The sequence below is a fragment of the Trachinotus anak genome, unplaced genomic scaffold (assembly GCF_046630095.1).
Source record: "Trachinotus anak isolate AG129_WGS33_773 ecotype Australia unplaced genomic scaffold, CSIRO_AGI_Tana_v1 ptg000025l, whole genome shotgun sequence".
Lineage (NCBI taxonomy): Eukaryota > Metazoa > Chordata > Actinopteri > Carangiformes > Carangidae > Trachinotus > Trachinotus anak.
In genome coordinates, this window is record NW_027273876.1 from 9,891,502 (window position 1) to 9,912,393 (window position 20,892).

General features: G+C 40.4%; 2 protein-coding genes across 3 annotated transcripts; one reads left to right on the top strand and one right to left on the bottom strand.

The window, feature by feature from the left end:
- The first annotated feature begins 229 nt into the window (after positions 1 to 229).
- becn1 (beclin 1, autophagy related) lies at positions 230 to 6,030 on the top strand. The gene is made up of 12 exons (XM_071462357.1): positions 230 to 384; positions 563 to 695; positions 795 to 859; positions 1,502 to 1,560; positions 1,732 to 1,822; positions 1,996 to 2,132; positions 2,327 to 2,521; positions 2,623 to 2,769; positions 2,961 to 3,110; positions 3,433 to 3,493; positions 3,598 to 3,740; positions 5,046 to 6,030. The coding sequence occupies exons 2-12, from the start codon at positions 569 to 571 to the stop codon at positions 5,212 to 5,214; spliced, it is 1,344 nt and encodes a 447-aa protein (XP_071318458.1). The 5' UTR covers positions 230 to 384; positions 563 to 568; the 3' UTR covers positions 5,215 to 6,030.
- A 91-nt stretch (positions 6,031 to 6,121) lies between these two features.
- On the bottom strand, positions 6,122 to 19,082 carry LOC139608512 (serine/threonine-protein kinase tousled-like 2). 2 transcript variants are annotated; one of them, XM_071462355.1, is made up of 21 exons: positions 18,548 to 19,082; positions 17,036 to 17,130; positions 15,584 to 15,655; positions 14,962 to 15,034; positions 14,708 to 14,745; positions 14,385 to 14,477; positions 12,372 to 12,479; positions 11,700 to 11,792; positions 11,140 to 11,250; positions 10,891 to 11,027; positions 10,649 to 10,801; positions 10,039 to 10,105; positions 9,833 to 9,930; positions 9,645 to 9,726; positions 9,360 to 9,451; positions 9,185 to 9,274; positions 8,503 to 8,672; positions 8,213 to 8,351; positions 7,888 to 7,999; positions 7,669 to 7,776; positions 6,122 to 7,165 (listed from the first exon to the last, which is right to left on the bottom strand). In XM_071462355.1, exons 2-21 carry the CDS (start codon positions 17,126 to 17,128, stop codon positions 6,992 to 6,994), a joined length of 2,103 nt encoding a protein of 700 aa, XP_071318456.1. In that variant the 5' UTR covers positions 17,129 to 17,130; positions 18,548 to 19,082; the 3' UTR covers positions 6,122 to 6,991. The 2 variants fall into 2 exon arrangements, with proteins under 2 accessions (XP_071318456.1, XP_071318457.1); XM_071462356.1 differs by lacking the exon at positions 14,385 to 14,477.
- Positions 19,083 to 20,892: the final 1,810 nt, after the last annotated feature.

A 20,892-nucleotide genomic window follows, 5' to 3' on the forward strand; every position in this document is an offset into this window, starting at 1 on the left:
ACGTTCACTGTTGGGTAAAAAATATATTGTCTTATTGACATTTAAATTTTTATATACAGTCTATATATTTAACAAAATATGTCTAAATACTACGAGGGCATCATTTTGGTAACACATGACAAAATGTGATCAAGCAAAAAAGTTTAAAATTGCTGAAATGAATCAGTAACAGCGGCTTAGTTTAGGCCACACTGCGGACGACCATGTGACTTTATTTAACTCTGACGTCAAACGTAAACGTAAACAACAATAAGGAAGTAGAGGGGGAAATGCTCGGGGTGCGGAATGCAACAGTCACGCTACTTAAATTAGACGTGGTTTCTTATTTTCGAAGTGCACAAATCTGAACTGTAATGCATTAGCCTTGGTTTTTCACAAGCCAGAGTAAGTCTATCTTGTGCTTTTACTCCGTGGGTGTATGTTACGTATGAGCTAGCTACAAAGCTAACCTTGGCTAGCCAGCTGCCGAACAGCTAATTAGCCATCGAGCTTCAGTGTTGAGAAAACACTTGGCTGTCAAGCTTTACATTTTGCTTTCATTTCTTTACATGTGTTCTTGTAGCTAGCGATGGAGGGCTCCAAGTCGTCGAGCACAACCATGCAGGTCAGCTTCGTGTGTCAGCGGTGCTGTCAGCCCCTGAAACTGGACACGTCCTTTAATGTCCTCGATCGGGTCACTATCCATGAACTTATTGGTATGTGTGTACTTAGCGATCGACCATTAGTGCTGTAAAAAGTAGTGTAATGATGTCCAGACTGCTCTGTCTGTTATGAAATTATCCCTTTCTCCTCAGCTCCGCTGGTCACAGTGACCCCCAGTAAACAGGCTGACAGCAGTGAGGGGGAGACAGCACCAGAGGTGAGTACAGCAGAAAACATACAGTACCGTGCAAAACTTTTAGGCACTAATATTTAAGTGGGGACGTTTTTAAAAAATAATGACGTGGACAAACAGCACTAAGCTGTCCACCAGTTGTCCTCAGTACAATTACACGCAGTTGTTAACACAGTCGATTGGTTGGTAAACTTTCCACAGTTCTCCTGTGGATTTAGGCTGTGTCAGTGTCTTCTGTCTTTTCATATAATCCTAGACAGAGTCAGTGATGCTGAGATCTGGGCTTTGTGGGGGCCAGGCCATCTGCTGCAAGATTCTTCATTCTTCTTGTTGCTGAAAATAAGTTCTATATGACTTTTCCACAGGACTAAATATCTCAATATTTGACTGTGAATGCTGTCATGTCAGGATACGCACACTGAATATGACAGATATTTATTTAGGCTGTTATGTTTTCCCCAGGCACAAGATCCTAGACTGATAAAACAGTGGCATCAGGGAAAATAATATTTTTGACATATAAAGTGTATGTGTGTACATTTTGAAAAAAGTAATCTGTAAGACCTTAAGAAGATGCAAGACTAAAACAATTAATTATTCCAATTCAGTGTGTAAATATTTTGTAAGCAGGTGTATTTCAGTCTCAGAATTACATTTCCCCTCTAGGAGACCTTTGTAGAGAACAAGCAAGATGGAGTGTCAAGAAAATACATCCCTCCTGCACGGTGAGAACCTAAGTATTTTCATTCAGGAAATGGAGCTGAATACAGATGACAGTTTATATTTGTTGATTATCTTTTAGTTGATATGTTTACTCTGTCAAATGAGGTGTAGGTGGGCTTGGAAATGCAGCATAGCTTTTAAATTTGGCTGAACTGTTGAATCTTGCTCAACAGGATGATGTCCACAGAGAGTGCCAACAGTTTCACCCTGATTGGAGAAGCATCTGATGGAGGCACAATGGAAAATCTCAGTCGCAGGCTGAAGGTAAAGTTGGCTTTGACACAGCAGAAAAATTTTAGATTCCAAGATGTTGGTTTACTATGATCGTGTTTTTGTGTTTTTTTGGCAAGAACAGCAGAGAAGGATCAGCTCATGCTTGAGATCGATGACTGAACTTGAAAAGTGACTATTTTTCTGTCTGATCATATTTCACTCAGGTGACAAGTGACCTGTTTGACATCATGTCGGGCCAGACAGATGTGGACCATCCACTGTGTGAAGAATGTACTGACACCTTGTTGGATCACCTGGACACACAGCTCAACATCACAGAGAACGAATGCCAGAATTACAAGTTAGTTGGTGCACAAAAAGATAAATGTCTCAGTTTTCAGTCAAAATGATTTTCAAGAGAGGAGAAATGCTGTCGGTATTTGTTGCCACAAATATGGACTTAATGCAACTTAAAATGCTGAATCCAAATGAGTGTTCATGTGCAGTATGATGTGTGTGTGATGAAATACACTCTCTATGTGAATGTATTTTCAGGCAGTGTCTGGAGCTGCTGTCACACCTGCAGGTGGAGGAAGAGGAGACCCTGCTGGCAGAGCTGCAGCAGCTTAAGGAGGAGGAGGAGGCCCTGGTCCAGGAACTGGAGGCTGTGGAGGAGCAGAGGACTGCCGTGGCCCAGGACCTGGCCCAGAGCAGGATCCACTCTCAGCAGCTGGACACAGAGGAGCTACAGTGAGTGGCCTAGCAGTGGTATAGAGGGCTGAGAGTGGAACATTGTGGATGATACAGCACCTAACAGTTTTGACTCTTTCTGCTGCCTTGTGTTATATAAGGTACCAGAAGGAGTACAGCGAGTTTAAACGGCAGCAGCTGGAGCTGGATGATGAGCTGAAGAGTGTCGACAACCAGATGCGTTACTGCCAGATTCAGCTAGATCGGCTGAAAAAGACCAATGTCTTCAATGCCACATTTCACATCTGGTAAACACACACACACACACACACACACACACACACACACATTACTGTTGGGTATGCTAAGAAGAAATAATTATATTTTCGCTCCACCAATCAACTGTGACTTAACAAACATTCAGCATTGGCCCCAGGACATAAATAAATCAACGCCTATTGATTGGGAATCAGAATTGTTTGTTTCTTTTCTCATCCAGGCACAGCGGTCAGTTTGGAACCATCAACAATTTCCGTCTGGGTCGACTCCCCAGTGTTCCCGTGGAGTGGAATGAGATTAATGCAGCCTGGGGGCAGACAGTGCTGCTGCTGCACGCTCTGGCCAACAAAATGGGGCTGCGGTTCCAGAGGTAAGCACACACACACACACACAAACAAACACACACACATTTCAATTAGTGTGCAGTTTTTTCAGTTAAATCTTTTCAATACTGTATTTTCACTTAACCATGTTTCTGTAAAATATTAACAATTATTATAGTGTAATTATCTTCAGTTTGTCTTTTGCTCTCTTACACATTTACACTATCCCAGGAATTAGGGCTATGTTAAATCAATTTACACGTCAGTTTATGGCTTGTTTGTTTCTGTTATTTAGATTTATTTATTTTGTGCTTTATTATTTATGCAGCATAAAATTAAGCTCAAATATTACCACTCATCTCTTTTCAGATATCGTCTTGTCCCGTATGGAAACCACTCATACTTAGAGTCACTGACAGATAAGTCCAAGGTAATAAGATACAGTATTCTTGAGTCCACTTCTCCCATTATCATTTTAATCATCATCCTCCAGGCTCCAACCCTGCCCTTTCTTTCTATCTTGTGTTTATCCAGGAACTTCCTCTGTACTGCTCAGGTGGCCTGAGGTTCTTTTGGGATAATAAATTCGACCACGCCATGGTGGCCTTCCTGGACTGTGTCCAGCAGTTCAAAGAGGAGGTTGAAAAAGGAGACACTGGCTTCTGCCTCCCATACAGGTCAGATAGCTGCAGACCAATGACATGTCGGCATACCCCACTTTTTCCTCATGTTCGTAAAACAACACCATCTTTGCAGCCATTTAAGATGAAGCTGCAAATATTCAAGAAGTTTGAATGCAGATTCCAAAATAATTATCTCTACTTGATCTAGAGGGGCTGAAGGATCGTCTGCTTTCATTATATTACTGAGGCAAATAGTCGGAAGTAGGGAAAACTTTGGCTCTTATAACCCTTTAAATTATTAAAGCATGGCCTCCAGTACAACATTTACCAATACACTTAACTTGTCTAACTGGCCTTGTAAAACCCAGTACCTCCCACAGGCACATCTGTCCCAGCCCAGCTCTACACTTCATTTACTCTGCACTGGTGCGTCACCCGTGCAAATGGCTGCACCATGGTGAAATATGACAGCATCATATATGTCAACACCATTTTGAACAACAAAGTGAAGGGACTGGTGACTAACCTTCAAAAATTCAAAATCTGTCAAATGGATAGCAGTTTAGGTTGGCTATATATATTTAACAGTTATAATTAAACCATTTGGTTTGGCATGTCATGCATGCTATTTATTTCTTTTACAAGATAGGATAATTTTTTGAAACAACATAATTACTTAGTTGGTCAGTCAGGCTGTCCAAAGCTTTGATCCAGAGTAACATCTGTTAAAAGATAATTGTCTGATTGCCATTGTGGTGTGGATATTCATTTTTCCAAGAGATTCCCATCTGCCACCTTCTAATCAACCTATACAAAACAAATACCTAATACCTAAACTAAATGTTACAGTCTGACATTACATTTACCAAACACATTCATGTACCTTTTCCATTTTGGACTCTGAACCTTCTCTCGCTCTACCTCCAAGCCTAAATGTCATCTTCACACAAGAGGTATTTTATAATCTATTAGGCAAATTAACACATTCCCCCCATGGGGAATTGCAACCTTTTGGTTTTAACTACCTTATATTTCCTATATTGCCACCCACAGGACAAACTATGTGTTTTGTGCCACTTCTTTGTTAACCCTGTTAATGTCTGAACAGATTTTCATTAAATGTGGTAACCACAGACCTGTGGTTGGAGGACACTTGGACAGATTAAGATGTGGTCTTGGACTACTATTACTACAGCTACAGAACTGAAATTCAGACACCCCAATCCCAGGATTATATCTGCAGAGTCCAAAATCCGTGTAATACAGAAATGATGTCTTCACAAGTTGGAGAATTGTTTAGCATTTACACAATCAGGCATTATGAGACGACTATAACTGATCTTTTATTCCCTTTCTCAGGATGGACGTGGAGAAGGGCAAGATCGAGGACACAGGGGGCAGTGGTGGCTCCTACTCCATCAAAACCCAGTTTAACTCTGAGGAGCAGTGGACCAAGGCACTGAAGTTTATGCTCACCAACCTGAAGTGGGGGCTGGCGTGGGTCACCTCTCAGTTCTACAACAGATAAACCTGCTGGACAATGCCTTGGTTTTTTGAGTTTTGCATATCCGTATGCCTCTCTGATAAATGGATTACTTGTGAATTTTACTTAGATATTTGGCCAAAGGAAAGGAAATGGTTATGTCAGCACCATTTTGTTCATCTTCTCTGGATTTTGAGTGCAACAAACAATGCGATGTCTGAAGCCTCAGTCCGGATTGTCTGTTTTTGCATTTTACAAATAGGAGATCATTTAAATCTATATACAACTACACACTTCCTCAGACTAGAATGTACTAAAAGAAATCTTACCTAAATTCAGTCCTCACCACTTTGTCAAGTTCAAGGTATTTTTGGTCTCCTCTTGTGCTGCACACCTTTGAAATCACTTTTTCCAAAGTGATTAAAAAAAGTTTTTTTTCCCCAGTTATGTAAGATGAGATGATTGTGGTCAAGAGAGGATTCTTAGATTAACAGTTAAGAATTCAACAGGAGTATGTCAGTATTTCTTAAACCTTGATTGCGGTTACCACGTTTTCCAGTTATACACACACCTGGCAGGCAAACTGTTTAGAGGTGCACTGATACAACTACTCTGTGTTCATACTCTGCACCATCACATGGCTGTGTCTGTTTTAGATAGGATGGATACTTTTAATGGTAGGACTCCAGTTAATAAACATTTCATGCTGTGACAAAAATGTCGGGTGGAGATTTTTTCCTGAAGAGATGAAACATATTTGACACATGAATTCATGTCATTGCTAACACTGAAAGTCCTTCATGTAACTGCATCATGGTCAAGCACTGACAACGCATGAATGATTAAATTAAGTATTAAAAACGTCTGTGCACCTAAGTGTTTTTATGTGATTTATAATAAATCTGTACAATCTGGCCAATGAGCTTCCAAAGTCAAGCAACACACCACAGAATTAACCAAATGTTTTTTAATGGTTTCATAATTATTTCTGTTGTATCTTACCTTTCATCACAACACTCACTCATAGTCAGCCCCCCTTTAAGGTTAACAAAAACATAAGGGGTAAATTTCATGGAAAAATATGGACTTAACAATTAAAATAATAAGCTGACTTCCAGTTATCAAGTAAAATATTTAAAATAGGTCAAAACCAGCTACTCTTTCCAGAATCAGCCCTCTTCTGTATTAAGAACCTCTAATGGTGCCATGTCAACAAGGCAGGCCTTAAACTTTGGTCATCAGTCATTCCTCATCACCCGTAGGAGCCCTTCCTAAAAAGTCCCAGGTTCAAAGCCGTCGGGACACATGTTTGACGTTGACCTCTCATTTTGAAAAATAGTTTCAGTGTAGTTTAGATGATGCATTTCAAGCAGAATGGGATGAAATTTCATTAATGCGTCTTCTAAACTGTCCAGAGTACAGGCAGGTGATCTTCCACACATGGTATACTTCTCAGCCTGTCAGTTGTGCAATTTTTTGGGTGCTTTTACTATTTACCATGTAAAAAAGCCCCTTGAAGTGAGCCAAAGTTTTTGTGTTAGTGCATGCATATGGGCAAATCTTTGGGTTCTATTGAGCCCACAGCCAGAGACTGGCCATTCGTTTTTACCACTTGGACGATGGTGGTGGGCACATTTACTACTACATCACCACATCATCCATCATTTTGGTTCCATTCACACTTTTAGGATCCCTCCATCTCATCGTGCTCTCTGCTCTCTCACAATCAAGAGAGCAAAGGAGAAGTTTCATCAAGTGTGTAATGTCTCCGCGTGGCTTTGATGTCACTGGGGTTTTTAATTCCAGTTTCTTTCAGCTTGCTTCAGTCGGAGGCACTGCTGCCATAGCAGCTGGAGGTGGAGGGAACAGGAGGTGCCAGAGGTGTGCTGCTGCCCAGGGCTTTTCGAATATGAGGCATTAGGAATGGGTCATTGGCCAGCTGCAGCACATCCACACGATCCTCCTTGTGATAAGCCAGGCAACGTCGAATGAAAGCCTATGAAGGTAAAGAGGGGAAAAAAACCTGACTCATTGTTTCAGGACCTACTTACACTTTTTGTCTTATTTGGGCTACTTGCTGCTCTGCTAATGGCATTTTTCACATAAACTACTTTTATGCTCATTACAAACAGTGATGGTCCCTTCCAAAGGCCATCAATGTAAACAGCCTTATTTTACTGGCTACTTGTGGCATTCTGCATGCTTAAAGACCCCATAAAAATGGACTATTTTGTAAAACAGTGAGGCATTAATCGTGACCCGATCGTGGACTACCCCTCTGCCCTCTATCAAATCAAGAAACCTCGTAAAAAAGCCCACTAGTTTAAAATGAAGACGTTTGAGCAGGAATTATATCATATTCATTATTAAAAAGCCCATTTCACTGGGCCTTTAAAACTCATTAAGTGATACTATATAAATGAAGAGGTAAATGTGTAAAGTTTGATGTAACAGTGCAGATTACTGATTAGAGCTGTTTAAGAGAAATGGGTACTACACCTTTGCTTCTGTGGTGACCGCAGGTTTGGGGGGAAATTGCACCTCAGTGGCTTTTAGTATGGTGTTTTCTTGCAGGATATCCTGCTGCGACTGGTTGTGGCCAAACGGCTGGAAAAAGAGCAACAGGGAGAGACAGTTAACAGACAGTTTAATTTTAATAACACTGATTTAAGAAACTCACAACAATATCCTTGTTAGAGAAGGCAGGTTAGTGGTTACCTTGCGTCCATATAAACTCTGGTAGAAGATAACCCCCACTGACCAAACATCCACCTTGTTGGATATTTTGGGGGGCTCCTTGCCCACCACAAAGCATTCAGGAGGGAGGTACCTGTAAGTCACACAATCACAACATGAGGCTGAACTAGGTTTTTCTCTGTATGTTCTCTAAGCACTGTGCCCCTTTACATGACTTTCTGCATGAAGAACAGGATGTGAATTCAATTAGCAACATTTCCCTCAAGAGACTGTGACTCTTCCACCCACTTGTGAAGCTATACTGGTTGCTTGGTTACTAAATACAGTGAAAAGTGCATCTATGTACCAGTAGGTCCCTGCTCCTTGTGAGGTCAGCTCCATGCCATCTGCAGAGTTGTAGCTGTCATCATCCATGATCTTGGACAGGCCAAAGTCAGTGATCTTAATCTCTCCGCAAGCTGTGCCATTAACCAGCAGGATGTTTCCTACGCACACACCAGTAACCACTCAATTAAAATGAGCTGTCGCAAACACAGTATATACACACCAATTTAAATTAAAATCTACATCACACTTTTACTATTCTCTGAAGGATGGAGATTGCAAAAATGACAAGCTAAAACTCCATGAGTCTACCAGGCTTGAGGTCGTAGTGGATGATGGGTGGCCGAATCTGGTTGAGGTACTTGAGGGCATTGACGATCTGCATGACAATAGAGCGGCCCTCCTTCTCAGTCATCAGCTTATTCTGCTTCAAGTAGAAGTCCAGATCGTTGCCTTCACAGTACTCCAGCACTGTGCAGAACCTGTGAGAGTTAACACAGCAGATGGATTATTTGAGAAGATTTCAATATTAGTCACCCACATGCACACACATCCAAAGACCCAAGATGTGAAGCACATGAATATCAGTGAGCTGCAGTGTCAGAGAGGAACAAGACTAAGGAGCAAAAACGCATCTGACATGTTTAGTCTTTTTTCTTCTTGATGGCCAGGTATCTCAGCCTATCAAACACCACCAAGGAGTTAAAACTAGCTTGTCTCCCCCCCCCCCCGGCTTTACTCTCATTACTGCCATTTCGATTTTTTGCCTCCAGAACCATAAACAGCCAAGACAGCGTAAAATTATGAACCAAAATCCAGGCTTCAGTAACCTGAGTGACACCATAGATGTTTTTCTATGGCACACAATCTGAAGAGCTTGAAGAGATACTGCTTCTAAACACTATAAAACCCCAAGCATTTAATAACTGTACACTTAGTTATTAGATGTGTGTTAGCGCACCTAATATAGATGTATGGAGCGTGAGTCACTTACGAGTCTGTGTCAAGTGAGAAATAGTCATAGAGTTTGACTATTCTAGGATGGTCAAGTTCTTTGTGGATTCTGTACTCTCTGCAGGCGTGTCTGAAAAGACAAGTGAATTCATGATTCACAGTTTACACAGAATAAAACATTTCCAACGATGCAAGGAACAGAAATTCAGACTCACTTGTGGTAGTTTTCCTTTTTCTCTTCCCTCCAGTTCTTGTTGAGTTGATGGATTTTAATGGCTACATACCTTTGCTCTGTCAAATCAAAAGCCTGGAAAAGGAACATCACACATTAACACAAGCAAGTTTGAGAAGCCAACCAGAGACCAGACTGTAACACCTGAAGTTCCCTTGCTTTATGTTATGCTAAAAAGACCGATCATATTTAGAATAAAAAAATAAAAAACTGCACTAAAAACCAGTGCTCATAAAGAATATAAGCCATCTAAATGGTTCATGCTTACCTTGAATACTTCACTAAAGCCTCCTCTTCCAAGCAAATGTAACAGCAGATATCTGTCATTCAGCGTGGGGTGGTCTTTGAATCTAAAAGTTGAAACAACATGCTTCAGTCATTTGACTTTTTCAAACAGTATGATTAAGTTAAAAGGCACACTACAGAACAGGCAGGCTAAACAGAGACGATACGTACTGTGAATTGTCCTCGTTATGGATTCTCTTCAGCTCACGAATGTGCAGGTTTCTTACTCGCTCCAAATGCTCCAGCTCTGCCTGGATCTCTGCCTCTTCCTGCATACAAACACACAAATCTGTCATCTACCTCATCCTTTGGTAGAAAGGTGTCTCAAAAACAAATCCTATTGGAAGAAAAAGCTGGCCTAAGTGTTGAGCTGGCACCTTTTTTAGATGACCAATCCGAAGTTTGAAAATCTCTTCTTGCTCATGATATTCTGCCAGTGACAACCTGTGTGGGATAAAGGAGCAAAAAGTCAGGTGGTGAGAACAAAAATATAGTAAATACACATGTACTCCAAATAAACTGATAAACAAGTCAACAAATTATGAAATTCCTACTAAGGGTTATCACAGATAGATGTGACTCAAAACCTTGATGATTAGTGTCAACAAAAAAGAAAAAGGACAAATGTTAAAATCATTAATATTCACAGAATTAAACAATAAAAATGAAATAAAACACTGGTTGAACTGGCAAGACTAAACAAACACCTCGGCACCAATTATCTGTCAACAGTTCAGGACTGTCAGTGTTCCCACAGACACCCACACACAAGTAAATCATAACAGAGACATCCTCCGCTCACAGCAGCCAGCCAGGACAACCCAGAAAACTGCCCCATTAAACTGTAGTGCTGCCTTCTAGACCAGTAAACAAAGCTATAATCATGCTATACTGCAATAGTTAATTCCTGCTTTAGTGTGAACTTGGGGCTGCTCCATGTAAAACATCTACTAAGTACGGTAATTGAGCTATTGTTTGTGATCTTACGCTTCATTCTCCTGGCCGTTGCTCCGGCTCTTTCGTTTGTTCTGTTCCAGGCTGGGTGGAGGTGTCTGGGCCATGGAGGGAGGTTTCCTCTTTCCCAACAGCTTCCTCTGTCTCTCAATATCCTCCCGCTGTGAGTTGACTCTCTCTTGCTGCCTAGAACATGCAAGAACAATCGAGTGTGAACATTCTTTTGTGCAGACTAGACAATACGTAAACATATGTATGTGTATTTGCTTGCTGACTTGATGAGGTTCTGGAAGGCGTAGCCATCTGTCCACTGCTCAGTGAAGGAGGCTCCGTGGCGTACAGTAGTGAAATGACCCAGACGGAGACGGTCCTGCATGCTCTTGTCCCTGCAAGCCAGCTTCTCCTGCTTTGACTAGAGAAAGACATGAATGCATAAAAAACATCTGTGAGCACATTCAAAAACTTACAGGTTGGACAATGTAAAGAACTGAACATTACTTGTATGAATGCATATGTACACCCACCTTCTCAATAAGCAGCTTCTTGCTCATGGTCACACACTTGTTAAGCCGTTCCTTGTAGCGCTCCAGCATCTTCTGCTGCTCATCTATCTGCCGCCTCAAGTCACAGTTAGCCTGCCAAAACATACATCAACACACTGACATCTAATTCTTATTACAACAAGGATTCAAGGCCTTTTTGCATTTACACTGACAAGATGCAACAGCTACCAGCGTGCCAGTTTGGTTTGCTGACATTTTCAGAAAATGTCACTGAAGCAACTATGGCATTTGAAAGTTAACAAGCACATAATTCATGATAAGCTGCAACCAGATTGGTGCAGGTTAATTGCTGGGGTTGTTGTGACAAGTGGTAGCATATTTGTCAAGATTGTGAAGTGATTATTCAGGACATTTGTGAATAAGCCTGTTATGTGAATTTATACTTAGACAATCACTTGACTGTGTGACATTGAAAATTGTTAGTTTACTCAAATTTAAATTCGTTTTAGATTTTGTCAGATGCTCTATGTGCTTCAACTTGTCAGATTTTTAAGACAGATTTCAATATTTTCTCATCTCACCCTCAGCAGGTCATCTATCCTCCCCTCTTTCTGCTCCAGGTCTGAATTTTTGTCTTTCTCCAGTGCTGTCAGTTTCAGCAACGTCAGTTCTGACTGAGGACAGAGGGCAAAGATAACAACAAGCCAAATGTAAAGATCTGAAATGATACAAACACCCTTTAGGCCACTGAGTAGCAAAACACAGTTTAAATTTATCAAAATCAGACGATGGTGTCTTGGATATTAAGACATGTATTCAAAATGTTGACCTTTAATCCGACTAATTAAAGTAATTTGCAAGGATAGCTGGATGTGTGTTGAAAGTATAGTGTCAGATCTGAAATGCGGTGTGAGTTCAGGGTCTTTCATAGTTTGACCTTTAATTCTAGCATCCACATCTTGTCCGACTTGTTTCATTTAATTAAATGGCAGAACAAGGTGTGAAGTTGTGTCATCCCTACAAGTTTTGCCAAACTCAACTAATGGTGTGTGAGATGCAACTTTCTCTAAAGAAGATTCAAAGCAGTTCTTGTATTAAGTAAATGTCAAAAGATGAGCAAGATGCAAAACGTGCATCTATTCCAAAACATACTGAAGCCAAAACAGGGTGCTTCTACGATGTGACTGAGAATACAGTGAAGGGAATCAGAAAAGTTAGTGTTGAGTGGAGATCCAGGTCAGTCAGTCAGTTACCTGGATGGCTTTGTGTGAACAGAAGTGTGTGGGGGCTGTCTTAACAGAGCTGCAAGATGAAGAGTCTGTGTGGGCTGAGCCTGTGGACGAAGGACTGCCATGCTGAAACTGCACTCCAGAGAGACAGGAAGAGAGAAAGGTAGAAAAAAACACAAGAGTAAAATGTAAGAATGTAATACAGACTCCATAAGGAGATTATTAAGTAGTTGAAAAAAAAAAAAAAAGAAGAAAAGAACAAATACTCTTGAGGGGGAGAAAATTTAAATTGTAGATGCACACAAATATGTACAGGATTTTATGCTAAATTGAGTGTACCAATACATAAGTAATTCTTTTACTGTGTTTATTTTCAAAGGTATATTTCAATATCTGATGTTAATAAAAACAAACTGCATACAATAATCAATATTTCCAGTAAGCCTGCAGGATGACAACGACACTGTATTGTACTGCTTTATGTGACTTCAGTGATTAGAAAAGGGCAGGTGATTACAGTGTGCTGTAAAATCTCTCCTTTTTAGTGAATATATGTCATTGCCAGCAGGCTAACAGGAAGTGTTTTTGAAATAAACATGCCTTTACATCTTTCATTACACAGGTCTTTCGTAAACCAAATTCAAATCTGCTGTTTTCCATGAGAACTCTGGAAAAATACTGTATATTAAACTGACAGACCTCTTCACAAAAACACATCACTATAACATCTACGTCACCAACAACACCACCAATAACGTCTTTCTTTCTGGCAACAAAATGTGGGAGTGTTCGGGAATAAAATGTGTGACATCACCGTGCTGGCCCCGACTCAAGGGCTGCGGCTAAAAAATGTTGGGTCAGTACAGTAAATTCAATAAATCTAAACAATAAATTCTACTGTTTACCTTTGTGATCATCAAAACAATGGATAAAATGATTTCTAATGTGATAACTCTCCTCAGTTGTAAAATCCTGTCTCATAGTATTAACTGCTGTATAGTGAGTGTTTCCGATAAGCATTCAAACTAATGGATCTAGCCAGGACCAGCCCCTTGCATTGTGTTTTTATTTGAACATAGTGCCGTTTTTGGTCTGGATGCAAAAGAACAATTTAAATAAGTATGTTTGGGGGGACAATTTGAACCAGACAGTGAGCTCTGAAAGCCAGAAATTTCAGTGGAACAAACTGGCTAAACCTGTAAATCAAAGGTATTGATAACAACCTTATCAATCTCCCACAAAATGTGTATAGAACATTTGTGCTATGGGACACAAGAAGCCACTTATCACACATTTAATTTAGAGCCCTGCTCCTGTAAGAAACTGTTTACATGGTGTTTAGTTAGTAGTGAACAAGGTTTTGCAGTTATGATAGAAAAGATGTTATCTTAACATATGATGAATGAAAATGGTAGGTGACGAGATCCCTATGTCTAAGCTTCACTATCTGAGTGATATAAAGACTTTATCATTGTCAGCCACCGCAGATTTAAAAGTGTGGGCACCAATTTTACATGATTTCCTTTTCTGCTCCCTGTCCATTGTGTTAAACCTACAACCAAAACAATGTCTGAAAATATGACAACACCAGCACTGGAACCATGAACATTAACTACAGTTTCTCTGGCGAATAGTCAAAGTTTGTCCTACATTTGATCCTTCCTGTTAATATATAATCACACGCACTCAGCTGTTTTAACTAACCAACATTGTCAAACTTTCTCCACTTTGTGCTTTAGTCAATCTAAAGGAAAACATTTGATTAACTAAATCTTAAAAAAACAACATGGTATAGAACTGTTTTGTTACTTCCACTGGCAAACCACAGACTTGCCTGTTGGCCTAATGTTGGATTAAAGGTTGGTAAAATAAACAAAGCTAAATCTTAGTGATACATATCAAACCAACCCTGTCCAATTAAGAGAATATTGACCAACAGATGAATTTGACCATGGCTAAAGATTAAAACCTGGTCAACCAACAGTAAACAGAGAGCCAAAGAAGGAGAGAGCTATGGAGATGGAAGCTGGTGCTCACCAGAGGATTAGACAGTGAGTGCTGTGGAGAGGAGCGCACCAGCATGGGGATGCCCCGGGCCGGACTGGTGCCAGAGCCACTGCTACCAGCAAACTGGCCACAGGGCAGTTAACAGAGTGTGGAAACAAGACAGAGAGAAAGAAGACAGAGTTGTTATTTAGAAAGAGTTTGATGAGGGACCATACCGGCACAGTGGGAACGAGAGGGTGAGACATCGCGCTAAAGCTAGAGAGTGACTTGAAACAATGCACAGCAGAGTGACTAGAATGCAGAATGTATTCAAAAGGACTAAGACATATGATCTCAATTTAGTTTGAACTCACCTCAAAATAATCACTTATTTTGTGTCCTCTTCCTTTTCCTACAAAAAAACAGGACAGGTATAAGTAATAAGAAAATGTAATCACTTGATTTTACACTATGTTCACAAGCATAAACATTTGCGTATAAGAATAGCAAACCACAAAGAGCCATTTGATAGGATTTTCAGAGGTAATCCAAATTTGCAACCATGAAACTAAAGCACAGGACTAAATGTGAGAAAATGTTTCTATTTGAGTAAGCAGGTTGGACTTACCCTGGCTATTGCTGTCATAGATGTCTCCTTTTCTCTTCCTGCTTCTCTGGTCATTGGCCTTCTTCTCTGGTGTCTGACATTAGCAGAAAAGCAGCACAGTATTACACCATTAAATTTATTCCATTAACAACATTAAGATAACAGCAAAGAAATGTAACTGACAGAATGAAACCTTGCACCTTTAAATGATATGGGTATAACAATAATTCAGTAAGATTCTTTTGTGTTCACTATAGTGAATTATAGTGCACTCCTTGACAAATCATGCCAAGCTCAATTTTCGACCATTCACAAGGTGGCATGTTGGCTCATTGCTCTGCACTTTTACCTCAAAGCAAGAAGGTCATAGGTTCAAAACTTAGTTATGATTCTTTCTGTGAGGAGTCTGCATGTTTATGGTACCTTCAATTTATGTGCTTAAAGACTAGTGACCTATCAGGGGTGTTTTCCAGCTTATTAGCATTGTTATATTAGTAGGTATTAGCATTGACTGCTGTATATAAAACACTTCACCACTTGTCCAAATCAAAAACACTATGGTCACTATGGATACATAGTCAAAAGGCCTGAATATGAGGGCACAGTCACTTGTCATTTTCACCAATTCTTTAATGCAACCAACCTCCAGTTCCTTGTCACTCAGTGATCCTGCACTGCAGAGAGACTGGTTGGATGATTCGCTGTTGGCTGAGCTCTGGAAAACAGAAGAGACAAAAGAACTGATTGATTAGTCATGTGTTACAAATAGATAGTTGTGAGTGGTGCTGGAAATGAGAGATGTCAGATATTTAACAGTTTCTAGTAAAAAAGCCTTTGTTCTGTTATCAAATGTGGAAGGTGCACTGTGGATGGTGCAGATTTCCAAACAGATTTTCTACCTGACAAATAATACTAATTGGGATTCAACTTCAATATAATCCATGTTTGTGGCAGTTTGCTATTGTGACATGTGATACATGTTACTTCAGAAGAAAAAAATGAACACTGATGCGTGTACATTGTTTTTTCCATCCTTATATCTTATTTCTATAGGAATTTCAATTTGTACAATCAGGTGGCGTCGTGCATTCATGCGTGCAAATGCTCTTAGCAGGCGAGTCGCTGGTTCGACTCCTGTCTGGCCTGACTCTTTCCTGCATGTCATTCCCCTTCCCTCTTCCCCTTTCCTGTCAGTCTCCACTGTTCTATCAAATAAAGGCATAAAAGCCCAAAAAATATGAGGAAACAGCAGGCTAATTGGTGCAGGAGGCTAATGCTTTTAAGGCCTGCCGGCTTTCTGTTGCTCAAGGTCACACATGCAGCCAAGATATTCTCTCATTTTTCCTCTTAAGATGTACACTATACACAGTCATTGCAATGTCTTGAATCGTACCTTAATACAACATTTACGGTACATACTCAACATACTCACAGCCTTAAATCATTCACACACTAATGCCACAGCGAGCAGGCCTCACAATTCATTTCAGAGCACACTACAGGCCGGAGCATGAATGATTGTGATTGCTTTCTCAGGGGTTGCCATTTTCTGAAATGCACACCCACACGCAGTAATAACCAGCTCAACAGCAGGGTTGCAGTACAGCACGCAGCCTATGCTCGGAGCTTCAGCTGTGGTGCCATTTCAGTGTCACTAGTCTCCACTCAAACAAAGAGCTGCTGGCCAGCTCCCATGTCAGCTAAAACAGAGCTGGTCTTGTTTTAGCTTTAGCTCAGGAAGACAGGATCATTCCACTGAGGGAAACTCCAGAACACAGAGCATCAGTAAGTACTGGAAACAGAGTAGACATCCAAGCTTTTTGGAGCTAACCGGCCGTTCATGTTTGTCTCACACAAACAACAGTGGAGTTGTGGCATGTTTGCCTGCAGAAAAACTGGGAGCTACTCTATTGTATCACTACACGTATTTCTTACTTATGTATGAAATAAAAACATTTACATTTAGTTTTCCAAACAAAATTTCAACTGAACTCTCATTACATTGTATGTAAAGTGCAACATCTACACAATCTACTTACGACAGCTGATCACTTTGAGCAGGGAAACAACTATCATGCTATTAAAAGATGCTAACCTTGGCCACACCAACTCCAGTGAAGCGAGCCTCAAGCAGTTCCTGCCTGCGTGGGTCCAGGCTTATAGCCTGGCTATGAAGACCTTCCATCATGCCTAGAAAAAGAGACAAAAACAGTGCATGAAAAGGTAATTTATGTGGACTAGTTTGGTTGGGTTATTGCCACAAAAGAGAAGACTGAAGGGAGCAGCACACTGGCTATCAATACTATGCGTGTAAAACATTCTTCCTGATTAGGGCAGGCGACGTAAACTGGGATTTATATTCTGTCTGAGCTGCGCCTTGGACGTTGGAAACATCTTCCCCCCCACACGTTTCCAATGTCAGATAGAGGGTATCTATGTCAACCGTTACTGCCATTTACAGCGAAACCAAAATCACAATTTGATTCAGCCAAAGAAAGCGGGAATACCGTTTTAAAAATCCTTCACAGAAGAATGTCTCTGCACTGCCTCTTGAAATAAAAACAGTTGACCCAGCAGAAGTGTGTAACCTGTCTTTGTTGTAGTACTTTTATGGTTAACCAATTGAATCAGTAGAACAAAATAATTGAAGATTCAGAACCCTGTAAAAAAAAAAAGCAGGATAAAAAAGGCTCTGGCAAATATGCAGACTATTCTCTCCAGTGAAGTTCATGATTTCATTAACTACACTGGTTAAACTGCTTCTTGTTCAGATGCTGGTCCTAAAATGACAAACCACAGCAGCTGCTTCAGGAGAGCCACTGACTTTAGACAAGACCGGTGAGGGAGGTAAATAATTTCCAACATTTAAGTCCAAATAACCTCTGTAAAATTCTCCCCTCCATTTAAATGGTTATGATAACCATGTTAAATGTCAGGGTACGACTTCCTTCTGCCATCAGGACCTCCTACCTCCGGGGGTGTCCATTACTTACTGATGGATACGGATAAAGGCACATACGCAGCGATTCACGGTGATGACAGTTACTCGAAAGTAAAACAAAAAATAAAATAAAATAAACCAAATAATATTAAGCATCAGACTTTTCCCAGGTTATATTCAGTTATCTTGTTAATTTTGCTCAACAAACCGAACAACTTATCTATCAAAACAATACTGGGCAGGAAACGATCCATAGCTAGAAAGGATATGTCGCTTCATCTTAACTTTCGTGACAAAGCTAGAAGCTCAACTTTGTCTAAGCAAATCTATATTTCAGCTAAAACGACTTCATTGCAGCTGGTGGAACAAAAGTCCCGGTTTTGTCGCCGACAGATAAGATATTAACAAATGCCAACTCGGCTAACGCTAATTAGCTAGTTAACGTTGGTGAATGCTAACATGCTAATATGCTAATCAACCGTTGCCACGCTCTGTCGAGTTATTATTTATCAATTAAGAGTAGGTTTGATCTATGTTCATAGCAGCTACGTTAGTATTGATTACTAAATATCGGCCAATGCTGCGTGGTAGGTCACCAAAACCAGTCAGCGTTAAGTTCTCCAGCGGGCAAGCTAACGTTTAAGTTAGCTGTGAAGGAAGTCTCACCTGGCGAGCCTTCAGCAGTTTTCACAGTCACTCACGGTCCTAGAAAGGTTGTGGTCCGTCCATCCGGTGACAGCAAACTCCTTAACAACTCCCAGTCCCACAGACCTCAAATAAAGTTGTTCGAATTAAATTATCCATTTACAATTATTTCGAATTCAGGGAAGACATTTGTTAGCTTAGCCAATGCTAGCTAAGGAGAGCAGTGCGGCTGGCTCCTAATGGTGTCATCCGGACAGGAGGCCCTGATCCTCGGGGTTTCCTCGTCCGTCTTGGTGCCCCTGCAAGGGGCAGACTTGGAGCTGTCAATGCTCTGAAGCCTCTTGACAAGTGCTGTCACATTTCTGCCTCACTCGGTCTTTCTTTTGTCATTATCGAGCGATGTAAGGTTTACACCGGGAGGAGAAGTTCAGCCACCTTGTTAGAGTCCATTATTTAATTGTTAATAAAAGATAATAACCCCCTGCAGCAAGGCCGCACAGGGCTCCACGGAGAGCTTTAAGTGATGCTTCCCATGCGCCAGTTTAACAGATAATGTAAACTCCCCAGGTCAGAACCACCCGAAAACAGACAGGAAAGGCTGGATTACCAGCAGCTGCCGGGGCCCCAGACTTCTAGAGGCCCCAAAGGGCCACAGTTTCTGGGTACCATTTTTCTTATGGGAATTGAACACATTTCAGTTGTTGTTTGGGAACTTGCACCACTGAGGTACAATTTCATTTGGGTCATGCATGATAACATAATTTTGTGGTGCTCTTTGTAGGGTAATTTCCCATTTGGATTAATAAAGTACTCTATCTATCTATCTATCTATCTATCTATCTTGTTCCACCATGAAGGGTTCAGTTGGACCAGCGGTAACACTGAATACAAAACTCATGATGTGTATGAATTAATGCAGTGTCGCCTATCATGAATTCATCTTGCTCACTATGAAGAAATGAAGTCACTATGAGTTTATGTGATCAGATCAAGCTTAAGGAATCATCAATTAAAGATTATTAACTTAGGCCTGTCATTCTTTCATATTTCAGTTTATACACACACACACACACACACACACATACACACAAGGGTGTGTGTATGTGTGTGTGTATATATGTATATATATATATATATATATATATATATACATATGTGTGTGTGTGTGTGTGTGTTCATGTATTCAGTGAATTATTTCACCCTACTCACTGGACCACTGCAACCTGACACGAGTTCAGAGTACCGTGTTCAGCACTAAACAAGTAATATAATTTTTTACTAAAATATTAGATCGATTACCTTGGCCAGTTAGAGCTGTTTCTGTTACATTTTTATGGAGCAATGCTGGCAGTTACAGATTAAATTTTCCATTAAAGTGCAACTGTAATGTCAGAGTTGGAAAGGGTTAGATTACGTAAGTGTTTCTGCAAATGCTGTCTCTGTTGCCCACAGTTGTTTGTGTGTTGTATTTTCCTTGAATGCATATAGCCCTCACATGGCAGCATGAATGATAAGTGTGTCTCCAAATTAAAAGGCCTTGTGCACATTTTATGCATGTGACACACCACCCATAATTCCATAGATTACTCAGCGACTGCGCAGGGCTTTTTGTCTGCAACCCCTGGGCTTAAATCATAATCACACTGCTGCATGTATAATTCAACTGAGACCATTTATCTTGTATATTTGATGGTGAGTTAGATGAACTATACAGTTCGCACAAGGATCTGTGCAGTGGGCTCTACTTGCAGTTTAAGTCCAGGAGGTGGAAGCAGAGCATTGCAGACAAAAAGCCCTGCACACTCCAGTGGCAGTCTTGGGGAACATGTTAGCTACACTTCTAACAGTAATAATTTCAAACACGTTTTTATCACGCCACGTCATTATCCATCTGGGTTTTTAAGTTAATTCCTGTAATGTAATGTGTAATGTAGAATGACTGAATGAATTTGCTATTTAATTTGACCCAACTCTTTCTACTCATGTGTGCCATCCTGAGTAAACCAGTTGTCTAACTAATCACTAACAGGCTGCAAAATGGACATGAATGAAAATGAGATCAGAACCTACTGACTGTAAACACAATGCATATTACTGGAAACACACAGCTCTTGTTGTTCATCTTTGAGTATTTCATAGTGAAATGTTGTTTCAGGTTGCACAGCCTCAAATTATTAAGCAAGTTTTCCACATTCAAAGCAGAAACAGCAGAAATTAGTCACTATTGTGCCTTTAAGAATATCAGTCATTTGGAATAGTGTCACATTAGCTCATTATTTAAAAGACAATACTTACTATTTGTAATCAAATGTTTTGAGATATAATATCTTCCATTATAGAAAAAAAGCTTCTCATGTTGTTTGCCT